Source organism: Passer domesticus, chromosome 15 (genome assembly GCF_036417665.1).
Source record: "Passer domesticus isolate bPasDom1 chromosome 15, bPasDom1.hap1, whole genome shotgun sequence".
Taxonomy (NCBI): Eukaryota; Metazoa; Chordata; class Aves; order Passeriformes; family Passeridae; genus Passer; species Passer domesticus.
The window spans coordinates 9296254-9313083 of NC_087488.1; the positions used below are offsets into that span (position 1 = coordinate 9296254).

A 16830-nucleotide genomic window follows, 5' to 3' on the forward strand; every position below is an offset into this window, starting at 1 on the left:
CTGACAAAGACCAGGGGGACATTTCTGATAGAAGGGCAGGGAGGATGACCACAAACTCATTTTCTGTAGAACACTATAAAGGGAGGAATAATTTTAACCCTGTCATGACAAATACAGCAAGGCTGGGCATCCCTTTTACACTTCATTATTGCAAGGGTGAAGGTTTGAGATCACAAGGAAGAACAGCCAACAGACTGAGAAGCTCCTCATTTCTCTCTGGGGACATTTAGATGGGTACCATCCCTTTGGTGGGTGAGGCTGGAAAGGGTCAGCTTTTGCCCTCAGCCCCCATTTCCCCAGACATGCCCCTCTCCTTGCTCTGGCCTGTGGGGTCCCTGGGGTGCCTCAGCACCTCGCAGAAAATTTCTGAGCAGCTCTGCCACTGGGCAGCCCCTCTGTGCCCTGAGCAAGCCTGGATCTCTCTGGAGAACCTCTCCATGCTGGGCCTAGTACCCATGGTACCAATGGTATCCATGGCCAGGGCCTGGTACCCATGGTACCCATGGCCAGGGCCTAGTACCCATGGTACCAATGGTATCCATGGCCGGGGCCTGGTACCCATGGTACCCATGGCACCCATGGCCTGGGCCTGGTACCCATGGTACCGATGGTATCCATGGCCGGGGCCTGGTACCCATGGTACCCATGGCACCCATGGCCTGGGCCTGGTACCCATGGTACCCATGGTAGCCATGGCCGGGGCCTGGTACCCATGGCCAGGGCCTGGTTTCTGCTGCCATTCCCTTCTGGGAAGGTGAGCTCAGGTTTGCTGGGGTTGGCTCTTGCAGGATGTGGGTACCAGGCATCCTGCAAACACGACCTCTGTGCCACAAGGGAACCAGGCTCTTGTCCTCAGCAGGACTTCACTTGGCATTTCTTAAGGGATTTGCATCAAAGCTGAGCCATCCATGTGTTTTAGAGAGATGTTCTCAGCCCTCTGGTCCCACCATAGCAGGACTGACTGGATCCCTCCTCAGAGGTCCTTTCTGTGTCCCCTCCTGGTGCACCATGAGCTCCCTGCTGGCACTGGAGGTGGACACAGGCACAAACAGTGTTAGCACCAAGCCACCACTGCCCTGCAGCTCCTGAGGATCTGCTGTGTGCTCTGACCATGCTGGGCTTGTGTTCACCACACACCTTCACTGCCCTCACACCAGTGAGGCTCTACTAAGTGCCCAATGAATAGAGGCTGTGGCATGTGGCTCCAAGAGACCACATGCCAAGATCTGAAAGGGAAAGAAATGAAAAGAAATGCATTTTCAGCCTTCCTGTAAATCTCTTATTTTCTACACTCAGCATTGATAGGATGCTGGTTTTTGACTGTGAAGGAAGAGAAGCTAACCTCCTCTAAATAAGTGGAATACTTATATCAGCTTAAACTAAGGCTTCAGTGTTTTTACTGCTGTTGGGTATTTAATTAATTTCTTTCACAGTTTTTTGGGTTTTTTAAAAACAACTAAATGGCAAATCTGCAAGAGGATGGCATCATCCATCAGGAGAAAATCTTAAATTGAGGTTTTTATATGTTAATCCCTAAAGGCCTGAACATGGGGGATAACTGAGAATCTGTATTGATTAAGAAGGAACTTGAAGGCTTTGATCACTGCTCACAGGAGCAGCTTTGGTGAGAGCTCTGCTTTAGGCAGAACTTGGTTTCACCCTTGAAAGTCCTTAGACACCATGACTGAAATAGCTGGGGAAAGATGCTGCTTTTGTTCTTGGCTCTAGAAACATCCCTCCCTCCCTTGAGCTCCCCTGTCTCAGTCACATTCTTAAATAACAACTTAAAACACGCAAATATTGGCAGCTTGCAGGATTGCTTTCCTTGCCAAGGCTGCAACAGGTACTGTATCGGTCCTCGAGCCTTCTTCAAACGAGCCAAAACCAGGCTTGTCACCATTTGTGTCTCACAGGCTGCCTCCTGCAGGGAGGCCTTGACAGCACAACTGTGTGTGGTGGCATTTCATGCCAGAATCGACACATTATTTTTGGCAAGTGCACACTCCAGAAATGGCACCTTCCACAGTACACAAAAGCATCTGTTTACTTTCTCGAAAGCAAACTGATGGTCAAGTAAGGTTTTGTTGTGTTTTAAAAGGTTGTAATTAAACACTGCTGTGGCTTTGCCCTTCTGATGACTTTGGATTGCACTGTTGTTGGGATGCAAAACGTTGGAGTGTGACTGAACACTAAGACTTGAACTCTGAAGCATATTCAAAATGCTATATAAGAGATGGAGGTGTTTGCCTTCTCACTTTTGCTCCTAAAATCAAGTGCTCCTGTTTCTTCCCGACAGTCTGATCTGCCCCTGGCCACCCAGGGAAATGAAATCAAATGACCTCTCTTCAAAACAGCCATTTCAGAAAATTACATCCTGAAGATGTAACCACTTGAAAGGAACTTGCACCCAGAAACTCCAACTATTGCTATTGGCCTTTTCATGGTGATATTTTTATAGGCTTCCCATTCTTATCATACTGGTAAACAAGCATTTTGATGCAGTGAGAGTTGGCTGGGGAAATCCAAGGGCTGCTTGTTATGGAAAAGTTATGGTTTGTATAGAATTGCACAGGTTGCTTCTGACACTTAAAGAAGGCTTTCAAGGTGGCAGCTGCCATTGTGCGAAATCTTTTGCTAATAAAACAGTAGAGGAAGAAATTAATAGCAGTGTTCAGCAGCGCCAGCATATTGGCAATGTCCGACACAATATGGACCACCCAGCTGTTGTTTATAGGAGACACGTAGAGGTGATACAGTATCATGATTATTCTTGGCGCCCACAGTATGGCAAAAATAGAAGTTATAGTGAACAAAATGGCTGTTGTTTTCCCCGTGGAGTACCCTCGCAGGCGGAAATTGCTCTTTCGCCGCAGCTTGTACACGATGATGGAGTTCAGGATGAAGAAGATGGAGCAGGGCACCAAGTACACGGTGAAGCAGTGGACCCAGATGAGGACGTGGTGCATGGACGTGCTGATGTAGTCTTCAATCCAAATGTTGGGCCACCAGTAGTAGGGGATGCTGGTCAGGAAGCAGGTGGTGTAGACGCTGACAATGACCTTGCGAGTGCGAGCAGGGTAGGAGACCGTGTGGTACTTGAGGGGGTGGCACACAGCGATGTAGCGGTCGATGGTCAGCGGCACCGTAATCCAAATCGACGTGTGGATGGAAGAAAACTCCAAAACCTCAATTATTTTGTCCAGTACCTGAGGCATCTGTTTGTTTAAGATGAAGTCTTCCATGAGGAAGTCAACAAAGACGATGAAGAAGAGAACCAGGATGTCAGCAGCAGCCAGAGCTAGAAGGTAATTATAGGAGGACTTCTGCCTGCGAGCTACAAGCTGGGAGAGGATGATGACTGTCAAGATGTTTGCTGTGGAGAAAGAAATACAGAGTTAGGCTATTAAGATGTAACATCAGATTTTCTGAGCACTTCTTTGAAGTTGTTCAAGCACTTGGCAACATGACCACCTTAATAAAGTTCAAGAAACCAAAATGAAACATCCCAGTCGGGTCTCTCAGAGAAGCTGTTGCAATGACAGGAGCTTGTGGCCCTGCTCTCAGCTGTGGAATCTACCCCCTGAGCAAGGGGGTGCTGGGACTTCTGTCTGAGCACACAAAGGGAGTGGTACCAGGAGAAAAAAGCTCACTCACACATTTATTCTTATTTCCCACCTTGCTTTTTGCACTTTTTCATATAACAAGGGATGAATGAGAAGGGTAATGAATATAAACAGCCCTTGTAGTACTTGAGAGATTTGCTGGAGCACTAAGGTGTAGCCAAATTTTAACTACTTCCTCTTGTTTACTAGAACTTACTGTGCAGTCTTGAATTGGAAAAAAATAAAATTCCTATTATTCCTACTATCAGTTTGGCTAGAATGAGACAGACAAGATTGTTCCCATCAGAGGCTGGTATCACTTGGCTAGAATACCTGAAGAAGTGCTTAAAAATCAGAGATCTGTTTTACTGTACAAGTGACTGCCAAATGCTTGTAGTTGATACTTTCCCAAGTTCTGTAAATCACTTCTTCTGTGCATTCAGTGCTTCAAATATTTCTGCCAGCTTTGATGGATTTCCCAAAACAAATCAACAATAATTGTAAAGATTCCTTTAAACCAGAGAAAAAGGAAGTTAGTAACATAAAGGTAATGACAGCCTAGGACACGTCCTACACCTGAAAATGCTTGTTTTTTTAAAAACTGTTTTACTTGGCACTGAAAAAACTTCCTCCTTCATGAATGCCTTCAAAGCCTGCTGTCTGGGAGCAGATTTCTGCCACCAGGGAAATGAACTGAAGCAGAGTGAATGATCTTGACTAACAGCCCTCACCTATTTCTGTGTTAACTGAATGTATTAATTTTGTACCTCAGAAAAAAAACCCTAAACCAAACATGACAATCAACTGACTCTTCCTATATTAAAAAAAAAAAAGAAAATAAAAAGAAGAACAATCTTTCCAATGCTACTCTCTCAAATTGCCTTCAGGGGAATTTTCCCAATTCTGTCCTCCATTAACGTAAATGCAACCGCATTGATTTCAGCTCAGAGCAGACGTGGGAGACAAGAGGTGATACAGCCAGAACTGCTGTGTCATTTTTCACTTACTTGCTCAGAAATGCCTCTGCTGTGCCTGCTGATGAGCCCTGGAGATGCAGTGAGTGATGTACTGTCAAGGAAATCCTCGAGCTGGAGTGTTTATCATGGCTCTGCAGCCACTGCTGGTTTTGGCCAGCCAGGCTGCCTGGCTCGGCTTCACAGATATTGGATGTGACCCGTGGGGTGCATCTTCTCTTTAAATCCTCTGGATCTGACTCACTCCAGTCCCAGCAGCTGGAGCCAGCGAGCAGCAAGGGGGATGTCTGAAGGCACAGGTCCCTGCTGGTAACTCTGCCTGAGTGCCAGGGCAGCTCCTGCAGGGTGCTGAAGCCATGCTGTGTGCAGGTACAGCAGCCCTGCTCCTCACACTTTCTAGCTATGGCAGGGGTCCTGCTGCTCGCTTCTAACCCCATTCTGTTTTGCTACAGGAGCAGATTTATGAGTAGTCCCTTATACCCTTTGCCCCTGTCTCTCTCAGGGTTCCCAGCCACAGCAGTGTGCTGAAATGCAAATTATTTATCTGAGGCCAGTGAGCCTTGCTTGGTGAGGCAGATCAGAAAATTGATCTGACAAAGTACACAAGAGATCTACCGAATTTTTTCTGCAAGGGTTACTGTGCCTTGTATTGGAAACACTTTCCTGGGATCACATTAGAGCTTTTTCCTTGCTGGATAATATGAAATATAGTAACACCATTTACTTTGTGAAAGCAGACACATTCTGGGGTGTAGCAGAAAGTTGCCAGTATGCCAGTGTCTTGGCACAGGGTCTGTATTTTTCCTGCTGCACAAAAGTGTAGATGAGCTATGGATGCCTCAGTCCTCCATCCATTTCCTAGCCAGAGTTAAGTTGGTCCTTGGTGTGTCCTCAAACAGTATCTAAAGCTCAGTAAAATGGCAGGTAGGTGGGCACACCACTCTGTGACCAACTGTGTCCTTGTGCCAGGCTCTCAGTAACTCCTGAGTGTCTCCTCAGTGTCCTGCTCTCCTGTGGGCAAAAATTACCCACTGGGGGTGAAAGGTGATAGAAGAGTATTTGTGACCATATTTTAACCTTGCTGACACTAATTCTTGCACTAACATGGCAGTCTGTGATGAGAACTATGGCAGAGATTATGATGATGATGATGGAGATATAAAAATATTTGTCTCTGATGTAACATAGGTGGAGCTACACACAGCTGCTGGATAGGTCAGCACCCCTAAATTGCCCTGGATGGTACACTGCCCATTTCTTGCAGTGTCTTTTCTAGACACTAAGTGGTTAAGATCATTTGAATTTGAAAGAGATTGATCACTGTGCTGGGAGATGATTAGGGGATGACAGATGGGAATTTATGCCAGCATCACTTGCTGCAGTGCAGTATTCTGAATTTATAAATATCTGTTTGAGAACCAGGGCTTGATTGGGGACTGGCTGGATGAAGCCTTGAGGTGCTGCAGGCAGATTTAGAAGCAACTGTACAAAATGGTAGTCTCAATTCTTTCCCTGCAGGCATGAGGACATGAGACATTTGAGACACAGCATCCAAAGGTCTCTGATAGCCAAACACCTTTGTTCCAGACTGCTCAAAACAAGGCAAGCTTCTAACTCAGCCAGGTTTCATCACAGGACACTTGCATCCCTCCTTTGACATCTCTGACTTTATCAGCTTCTGAGTACAAACTGCAGCACCAAAACTCATGCCATTGATGTCCTTTGTGTCTGACAGGGATCTTCCTTTAGGAGAACTTTGGTTCCTGTGTGGATTTGGGTTTACTTCCCAAGCAAAGCTGTGCTGCCTTGGCTGCAGAGCCTGGGCAGTCCTCTGTGCCTCAAAGCAGTGCCTGTGCCCTAGGGCACAGTTCTGCCCCCAGCTTCTCATTTCATGGAGTACAGTCATCACCCAAACAGTGTCTAAAGACGGCCTTTGCAGGGGATTTGAAGAGCTCCTTTCAGTGACTATTTTCACTGCATGTGAGCTTAAGCAGGAGAGATTGTATCTGTCTAAAGAAGAAATAGGCATAGTCCTGGGCTTTATTTGTGGGCTTTGTTTTGGTTTTTTTTTTTTTGTTTTTTTTTTTTTTTTTTTTTTTTGTTTTTTTTTTTTTGTTGTTTTTAAATTGAGAGCACTTTGCATGTACACAGCAGCCTGTGCAGTCAAGTGGCTTTTACAACACAAGCAGCACTGGGAACAAGGAGGTTCTGTAGTTCAGCAGTTCAGCTTTATAAACTACCTCCATGAAGTAGCCAGGAGTGTTGATCACTGAGCGTGATAAACATTAGGCCATGGAATATAATGGACACCTTTTACCCAACACAGTTGTTGCTAGGATCACCACAAATTATTGTGTAATGCGTGAAACTTCTCTGCAGGCTTAGCAGTAGTCACCTGACTGGCACACAGAGATAGCTTACAAATGGGAAATTTTCAGTTGCTTCAGAAAAAATGTTAGTAACACCTCCTTCTCAGATTTAAGAACTCCAAGAAGGTAAGTACAATATGCTAAAAATAAGTGGTGAGAAAAAGGGATGTTCTGGCTTGATGGGAATAGATGATTTCCCCTAAGCTAGGAGGCAATATTCATATGTAAACAGGTACTGTGTCCAGCAGGCAGATCTGACCAAGGTTCCTAACACAGCTGCTCACCAATAGCACCAGACTGGAGATGAGGGTGGCATTCAGCCCTTATTTTGTGTAGGAGCTCTCTGGAGAAGCTGATGACAATGGCTGATTTCTGATAAAGGTGCTACATAACAGAAGTTATTAACAAAAAAACCAAACCTCAAGAATACTGTGGCAATGTAAATACATTATAATTACTTATGTTGGCTATAGCTGGTTATGTGATCTTTTAAAATGACCTCTGGATGCTGTTTGCCCTTACAGAACAGAGGGTAGGTCCACATTTTCCTCTTACAACCAATGTAGATCAAACTCAGCACTAGAGCACATGGGGACAGACTGAACAGTGCTTCAGTTTGTTCCTCTCTTTTATTATCATATCCTGAGTTCCTTCCTTAAACTGTTGTGAAGCATAAAGGGATACTTTATAGAATATAATTAGTGCAATACAAGTTTTGTCTTCCCAGAGAGCTCCTGTGAGGATTGATTTTTGAAAATAAATGGATTTATTTGTTGTTCGGCTGTCTGAGTGCTGTCAAACAGCACACAGCAAGGCACCCCATGAGGGAAGAGCTGTCAGCTTCTGCTAGTGCCTGCATCATCTCCCAGGGAATGGAGAGGGGATATATGCCAAAAAAAAGAGCATCATAAAACCATGGCAGGCATGGATGCAGGATTGCTACTGGAGGAGATTTCACATCTTGTACGAAGGCCCTCGTGTGGCTTGTGCTTAGAAAATCCCATGTACAGGACACCATGCCAGTTCTGAGGGTGGAAGAGAACCTGGAGGTAGAGGATGCCCAAGCTCCTGCCCAGGACAGCCCAAACTCCCTCCTATGTGCAGGAGCCCCGGTTAGCCACTGCCAGGGAAAACACAGCACGGCTCTGTACTTACAAGTCACCAGTGAATGAGACAGTCAGTGCCAGAGGCCACATTCTGACAATGAAATCTGGCCTCTGGGGCCATTTTTCTCACTGACAGCATTTATTAGCTGAGATGGCTCTGGGGAAGGATGCAGTGAATGAGGAACTCTGCTCTGCAGCTGGCATTAGCCATCAGTGGGTCACAGAGGCCAGAGCAGGATTTCAATCCAGCACGAGCACTTCCTCACAGTTGGAGGGCACAGACACAGCAGTGGCACAGAGCTGCCAGTGGCTGATACTGCCTTTGAGCCTGGCCAGCCACCAAGGCTGGAGTGCAGCAGCTTGTCTGGCACAAAGGTGTCATCACACTGTGCTGCTTTTGGCTCTCCTAGACCACTGGAATTTTTCTGGAGTAGTCTGTAGAAAATAGGGCTATTTCTGCAGTATGAGAATGGCCCAGAAGGAACACTGGGCTAGGATGTGGGGAGGTCTGGTTTGGGCTCACTGGGGCCACACGTGTGTGAATGTGACAGGGATCTGGTTCTCCTCTTGCCATCTTCACCCTCCTTGTCCACCTTTCCTGACATGGCCCTAAAGAGCAGAAAGTCTCTAATGAATCCCAGACATTCCTCCTGTGACTCCAAAGCCTTATTTAGAGGTCCCCACACAAGGATCAAAATGTCCAAAATGCACATCTCAAAGTCCAGCCTTGCATCTTGCTACTAGAGCAGTACTGGAGCTTTCTAATGGAAACTGGTGCTGGGAACAGAAAAAGTGATCTGCAAAATGATGCAAAAATCATAAAAGGAATTTTGTTATTCATGCAACGTATCTGGACAGACAGGGATTTTCAAGGCAATTTGGGTGTCTCATTTGGCAGGTGTCTGTGGCTTCTAAATGTGGGCTGTCAGTGCAGTGTTAAGGGGTCTCAAGCTGAGTAACTTGAGCTCCAGGGTGACAAAACCATTCTACCCTTTTGATGCCAAATGCCAAAGTACTGAGGCAGGTGCCAAAGGTGTTTCATGGGATGACTGGGATGGAGAGAGGATGTGATTTCATAAGGACATTGCCATGAATTCTTTACTGAACATGAATAATTAAGAGGATTTTACCTTTGATTGTGGTTTTGCTAAAATAAACCAGTCTTTATGTCTTCCTAAAGCATTAGGTAATGCAATAGGAGCTCATGCTTGCAAACCCCATGGCCAAGCTTTCTCAGAGACTACGCCAATTTTACACAGTATGCAGGAAATTACAGACTTTGTAAAACCACTGCAGTTTGGCTTTATTCCCCCATGGAGAATATACTGCATCCCCACTAGATATATCACTCTTCAGTGTGCTAGTCAGGACATTGAAGAAAACACACTTGGAGTGAACAAATATGTGAGAAATATCCTAGTCTGATGTAACTGACTGGCAGGTCATTTGTCTTGAGACCCAAAGCAACCTCCAGAGCACCTGTCCATGCAGGCAATACTTCACATGATGGAAAAGATGGAGAGGATTAATGAGTGTACATTGCAGGGACTCTGTTTCAGGTGGTAGAAAGGAAGATTTCAGCGTTACAACAGGCAAGCTTCTCTTTTCTTCCATGGACAGAGGGATAAAATTGGTTTTGGTCATCTTTTGTACTGCTAATTCTGGTCCTGCTTGGCTGTCCGCACTTCATTCTCTCTGTACAACCACACTAGGGTCTTGAGGGGCAACCTAATACCATCTTTTCCCATGAAGTCACCCCAAGAACAGCACCACGGGCACTCCAGACATTGGGTTTTAGTATCTGTAAGCACACATCCATATTCTGCAAAATGAAAACAGATTTGTCTGTAAGGCCTCCTGTGCTCAAGGAGTGAATTTTGGCTTTGTTTCTTTTTCTGGTGTCTCAAAGTTAATAAGAAAAGAGATTTTAGGCTCAGAAAGACCACCTGAAACAGCAGGGGGAATCTTTTGTGGACAGGGATTGCTTTGCCCTTGGCATGTGAAAGCAGAGCACACTCCCCACCAGGACATCTCCACGTTGTTTGTTTGCCCACACCGAGCTGTGACGTGTGTGGTTAAAGGCCTTCTGCTGCCTTCTTTCTGCTGATTCACCCCATTTCACAGAAGGGAGCAGAAAGAGGATGAGGAGCACAGAACTAAGTAAGGGGGTGGATGAAGAACAGCAGGGTATTAGACTGCCTAGTGCTTCTGAATGTTTTGACTTCTTAACAACTGGGGGCTCTGCATTACCCACCTACCGTGAAAACTGGCTGTGCTCTCTCTTTTGTGTCGTTGTCATTTCAAGGAAAAATGTACTTTGGAGTTTTTCCTTTCCAATCCATTTTAGCAGCCTGCCATGCAAGGTTGTGCACTTCATAGTCTGCTGAGCCTCCCAAATATGGCACCTCATTATCATTACAGCCCTGACAGTGCTGCTTCCTACTGACGTGGCAGAAGAAACCCAAAGTTAGCAATTGCACTCTGTCTAGTGGCATCCAGAAATGTACAATCAACTTCTTCACAATCCATGCATTAGCATGGATTCAGCCACATGCTGTCTTTCAGGCTGCAAGATTTTAGCAGCTCCATATGTACTGACCAAACGAAATCACTCCCATCTGCACACCTTGCTGTCCCCAGCTCTGTGCAGGAACAGAATGAATCTATTATTTTTCATAATGGTTTTTCTCTCCTAAAGAACAAGTATTCATTTAACAATAGGAAATGACTCATTTTAAGCATGTTAGCAGCAGTTTTGTTCCCCTCTGTCCAGTACTGCTACTGTAAATGAGCTGTAGTGCCCTTCAGTTGCTCCAATAACCAAGCTAAAGTTCTGGCAACCTATTTGTCCCCTTCTTAGTAGGATGCAATGTACTGGCCTTGTGTCCAATTCAGATTTTAAGTCAGAGAATATATGGCTTTTGAGTAAAAAGGGTGTTTGAATCAGCTCTCAGGAGGGTTTGGTTCTTATTCACTAATGAGCAGCAGCAGAAGAGTGCTGTTTTTTCAAGGTCATAACTCTACATTGTAACAACTCTCCCACTCATATTTTCGGATCTTCCTTTAGCACTTCTATTTTTCAGGTGTGCTGCTATGAGAAAGGCTATTTATCCAGGTGTTGGAAATGGTCTCTTTAATCAGAAGCCTGTACTGTGATTGCAGAAGAATATACTAGGCAGTAGATGGCAAGAATCCAAAACGAGTCAGACACTTCTACAGTGCTGTGTGCTCTGTGTACACCTACCCCTGCCTGCTTTGGTATTTACTGCTACTCCACGCTACCTGAGTCACCAGCAAACATTGCTACCTGTCCCCCTTGCTGCTGGTGGTAGCAGGTGTGTCACAGCTGTGGGCACAGGACAGCAATGCCCTCCAGGTGGGGGAACACCCCACACAGCCGAGGAGTGCAGGGAACACAGCCGAGCTGCTGCATGGTGGTGGTCTCTCGATCAGGGGTGCTCAGCCCACCTACAGTACCGTCCCTGCCAGGATGATGACCCAGGCATGCACATCTCCCACACAGCCTCCTTATTCCAAACTTTATATGGAGAGAAGGCTCCAGAAGGATCAGGTCTCCATCTCTTTGGCTTGCCTATGCCCATACTGCAGTTTGCACGGGCACAGTGCACCCATGTGTCAATCCAACACCCTTGCTGTGCAAGGACAGCCAATCTGTCATCTCTTAGGGCAAGGTCCATAACATGTATCTGTCTCTTCACAGAGTGTTAAACCGGTTAGGCACCCCTGCTGAGCTGACACGTTCCTCCAGCTCAGGACTGCAGCTTCTCTCCCTCCACATGGAGCCCTGGGAATGCACTCTGTGCTTGGCTGGGCTTTGAATGACCCAGGCTGTCCCCATCTCCACGTCACCTTGTTCAGCAGCAGGCCTGACATGAACTCTACCTGTTCACACCTTCCAGCTGGGAGCATCCAAGCATGTCCAGGCTGCTTTCCCAAGCTTGTGAAGTCCTGAATCTACATTTAGATCAGTGTGACTGGTTTAGTGCAAAAGCCTAAAGCACAAATACAAGAAGCAGCTGTGGACCAGGCTCCTGACGTTTGGAGTGGCACTTCTCTGGGGTATTGCTGTGAGTCTGCTGCCTCCTGGAGATGCTGTAAAGGTGCTGTGCTTTGTGTCACTGGGATGCAATGATCCCCAGAACCAAGGCACATCCCAGGCAGGCAGCTGACTGGGGAGCAAATGGAACCAGCAATCCCTCTAGGACTGGCTAAGAAAGCCAGATTTCACTCTGCCTCTCACACTGTCAGGGGGAGATGAGCCCTGGAAACTTGGATCAGGCCAGACCCTGATGTAGGAAATGCTGATGCTCTGTCCTTTCAGCAGCAATGCACTCTATTCCTGATGGAAAAGCGACTGCATGCAAGGCAACTCCATTGCTGCTGCTCGTCATAAGGAAGCAGGAGTCAAGGTCAAAGCCAGGTGTCTGCAGCAAGCAGTGCTGCTTCTGTGCCTGACCTTCTTGGTTGTGCTCAGTGGCCCCACCACAGAAGGAGCCCTTTGGTGCAGCTGCTTTGTGCAGCTCTCATTGACAAAGGGAGCGACTGAGAATGGTACCTGTTGATCTTTGTTTTCTCACCTTTACCAGCCCCCTCTTGGACTGAATCAGAGCAATCTACTCCCTCCTCCACATCCAACACCATCCCTTCCTTAGCATTTTCTCTCACTAAAGCAAGAAACACTTCTATTAAGACTTTTGCCAGCCCTTCTCTTGCCTCCCAGCTAACCACAGGTGCTTCAGAGGTTCTCTTTGACAGACAAGGGGAGTACAGGGTTAACAGAGCAGAGGCTGCAGAACAGCTCCATGAAACCTTCCCCTCTAAATGGGAGAGAACCCACTTCCGGTGCCTCTGCCTCGTGCTTGCACTGGCATTTTCTCCTTGCTCCCTGCAGCCTTATCCTGCGACACCCCACTCCTGGCAGCAGGACCGCGTTCCTGCGGGACACCTTTGCACGCCTGCACTCAAAACAAGTTCCAAAAAACTGTCTCTGTCTCACCAGCCTCTGCTTAGAGGGAAAAGAAGCAGCCTCCTGGCCCAGCTGCCTGGAGGCACGATGACCCCTGGCAGAGCTGCAGCCCACCTCGTGTGCAGTCCCAGCCGTGCAGGGTCAGTGTGCAGTGGTGGCTCTGTGCGTGCAGCCTGGCCCTTGCCTCTGTGTGCTGAGCAGGACTGAAGGGAGCTCACTGTGCTCTCCTCTCTGCTTTTTACAGGCTTTCTGGTGCCTGGTGGAACAGAGAGGGAGAAGGAGCCACTGCTGAAACAGGGTCTGCTGAGGTGCCTGGTTTGTACAGGGTGGGAGGCAGAGGATGCTGCTGCTGCACACACAGCCAGGCCTGGCAGCACTTGGCCTCAACGTGGAGTTGTTGAGTTAGTGAAATTTCCTTCAGACAGTACAGCAGGAAAGGTAGAAACAGTTAACTGGCTTCTCTTCTCTTCAGTCTTTCTCCAAGATTTGTGGCAAGGAGTTAACTCTTTCCATTTCAGCAAAATACTGCACTAGTGCTGTGTTTGAGGACCGATCTTAGACAGGGCTTCTCTTAAATTCTTGGCATCACACTGAGCTAATTAAGATCCCACACAGTTCAGGACTCTTATCCTAACAGCCAATAAAGTCTGCTACCTTTAAAAATTTCTAATGTTAAAAAACTGAAGAGCAGCTTCCAATCAAAACATGAAAAGCTCTTTTTAACACTGGTGTCACCCTGTACCCCATCCTCAATGAAGCCTGGCTGTGTGAGTCTTCCCCTAAGCACATCCAGCTTGTTCCCATCTCTGGGCAGTCTCATGAATTTCTCATGCACTCAGCACGCTGTGCATTTACTCAGCACTCTGTACATGTGCAGTGACCCAGTGTCAGTGCCAGTGCTGTTCTCACTGTGCTCTGGACACATCCACAACTGATCTACGCCCACTGAACTCAGCACCACCACCTGCTTTGGCCAGTTCTGTTAGGCACTGGCACTGGTGCCACTGCTCTAATCAACTGATGTCTGATCCCTTGAGAAATGCAGCAGACCACTGCTAATTTGGACCATGTCTGATTTTAACCATGTTCTTAGAATGACAGTGTTAGGTCTGTAATTACAATGCAGTATCCTCAGGGAGCTGGTGCAAGTATGTGCAGAATGTTCATTAAATGATTTTTCTTGTCTGTGCATGCAAGACTTTTCCCCATTTCAGAAACATACAAAGGCAAGCTTAGCCACAGAGTGCTTCATGACAACTGCTTCACCTGATAATCCTGAGAGGGTCTTGCTCAGTTCTTAGGGGACTGGTGCTGAAATCAGAGCCTGTCATGACTATGGACATCTAAGCAGCCCCTGAGGAATTAATAAAGAGGAAACGACCTCCTATCCCTCCTGGCTGGAACTCTTCAGGTCAGGGCTAAGACTCGTCAATGTTTTGGAGCACAGATACTTGCCTGTGCCCTGCATCCTCTGTGGGTAAATACAGGACTTAACTTTCCAGTTCTCTCAACTATTAGCCAATCAGCAAATTTTAATTATAAGCCAGAAATGGGGAAAAAAACCCCAAACCAAAACAACACAAAGCACATCAATTCATATGGAGAGTGGTAATTCATGCTTGCTGCTCAGAGACAGGCTTCTCTTCATGTCTGATTAAAATTTTTTCTATGAAATAATTGCTCGAAGAAGGAATGGAGGTGAACAAGCATTTAGAAACTGTAGATTATTACCTATCATTGCTGCTTGCCATTCCACACAGCACTCAAAATGTGTAGCTGTGCACAGACACAACCAAACTCTCCTTTACCACACCCTTCAAATACCAATCCACCTTGGTGCATCAGAACTTTTTCCCAACTTACTCTCCCTGTCCTTGGGATCACTCTAAGTCACTCTCAGGCTGGAGGTGTTAATCCAGTGAGCAAGGCACGCTGTTTGTGCACCCAAGCTGTGCTGGGATGGCAGCTCTGCCCATTCTGACTGCAGCAGCTCCCTCGGTCCTGCGTGCCCAGGCTTCTCACTGGCAGCCCCGGGCAGCCCCCTCGGGAGGAAGCAGCAGCTCAGTGCCTGTCTCGGCTCACACAGTACTGCCCATGTGATGCTCCTGTGGCATCTGCACCTTTGGGGCTGTGTGCTGGCAGTGCTGCCTCACAGGTGCTCACATCCCAGCTCGGGACATCCTTTCCTTCCTTATTTATGCTGCTTCTAGCCTTTCCCACTCCAAGCATCTCTATAATGTCTTTGTCCCCGTTCTAAGCAGGAAATTTTCTCAGCATTATACACTCTGGAGACTGATGCCTGTCAGCTGGGACTTTCTTCCGAGCCCTGTACCTGCATTCAGGGGTCTCAGCGCCAGCATTGCCACTGCCTTTGCAGTGCACTGACCTCAAGACTGGACTTTCTACCTCCCGTCCTGCTCCACCAGCCACAGGGACAGGCTCATGAGTATGAATGACAACTGTCTGCTGAGCTCCTGACAGCGTGCTCCTTCCCCAGCCAAGTTCCGTGGTGGTGGCGGTCCCTTCCTAAAGCCAGCCCTGCCCCACGGAGTCGCGTGGGGATCTGCAGCAGAAAAACTCGGCAGCTACACTTGTGCTCACCGCCGGCCGGGCAGGCGATCGGGGGGACCCGGCCGGGTGGGTACCGCGCTGGGACTCGCACGGCCAAAATGACAATGGCACAAACTTCACGACAGGCTGACTCTGTCTGTCAAGTTCAAAGTCAGGATGCCGGGGGGGGGGGAGGGCGAGGGCAGGCAGGGACAAACCCCGGCGAGGGAAGCAGCGCCGGGACAGCAGCGAGATGCTGCTGCTGTCCAGGGGATGCTGCTGCTATCCGGGGGATGCTGCCGTCCGAGAGATGCTGCTGTCCGAAAGATGCTGCTATGTAGGGGATGCTGCTGTCCGGGAAATGCTGCTGTCCGAAGCGCCCGCGCTCCTCCCGCCGGGCACGCGGAGCCCGGGGCACCCCGAGGACACCGCGGCGCTGCCCCCGCCCCGCACAGCGGGCAGGAGCCGGGGCCCCGCAGCCTCGCCCGTCCCGCGGCACTCACCCGGCAGCCCGAGGCAGAGCAGCAGGCTGTAGTAGACCACAGGTGCGTATCCCAAGCCGCAGCCATAGCGGTGGTGCGCCAGGAGCGAGCCGTTGTGGAGGTGGAGGTGGTTGTGCTCCATGGACCCGCCGTCCCCGCTGCCGGCGCTCGCTGCGCCGCTCGGGCCGCCCTTCGCACGCTCGGCGGCGGCGGCGAGCGCGGCGCGGCCCCGCGGCGGGCGGCGGCACATGGCGCGGCCCCCGGGCAGCCGGCGGGGCCGGGCCGGGCCGGGCCGGGCGGGGCCGAGCGGGGCGGGACCGGCCCCCGCCTCGGGCCGCCCCCGGCAGCCGGGCTGCGAGCGGGGAGCGCCGCCGGGAGCCGCCGCTTCCCCGGTGGGCAGCAGCGGCAGGGAAGGGAAAGGGAGAAGGGGTTTGTCATCCAAGTTGGCGCACGAGTGAATGGAGAAGGGCAGAGGCGAGGGCGGCCAGCGGCTGCAGCGCTGGGCTGGGCTGCACGCCGCCTGGGCAGGCAGGGCTCCCCCAGCAATGCGCGTCTGTGTCCGCGGCATCAAACGCAGAGCCGGGTTAGTATTGCACTGTGCCTCTCTTCTCCCTGCAGTGCGCGGGGTGAAGGACGGGGCGGCTGCGGGACACTGCCCTGCTCCAGCGGGACACTGCCCTGCTCCAGGGGGACACTGCCCTGCTCCAGCGGGACACTGCTCCAGCGGGGACACAGCCCTGCTCCAGGGGGACACTGCCCT

The 16830-nt window shown here is 48.9% G+C and overlaps 1 protein-coding gene and 1 long non-coding RNA gene across 2 annotated transcripts; one reads left to right on the forward strand and one right to left on the reverse strand.

The window, feature by feature from the left end:
• Positions 1-446: 446 nt before the first annotated feature.
• LOC135281351 (uncharacterized) lies at positions 447-3501 on the forward strand. Its single transcript, XR_010348011.1, has 2 exons — positions 447-754; positions 2297-3501. It is a non-coding gene; the product is annotated as an uncharacterized LOC135281351 (long non-coding RNA).
• GPR139 (G protein-coupled receptor 139) lies at positions 730-16338 on the reverse strand. The gene is made up of 2 exons (XM_064390123.1): positions 16092-16338; positions 730-3373 (listed from the first exon to the last, which is right to left on the reverse strand). Exons 1-2 carry the CDS (start codon positions 16318-16320, stop codon positions 2439-2441), a joined length of 1164 nt encoding a protein of 387 aa, XP_064246193.1. The 5' UTR covers positions 16321-16338; the 3' UTR covers positions 730-2438.
• Between the last annotated feature and the right edge of the window lie 492 nt (positions 16339-16830).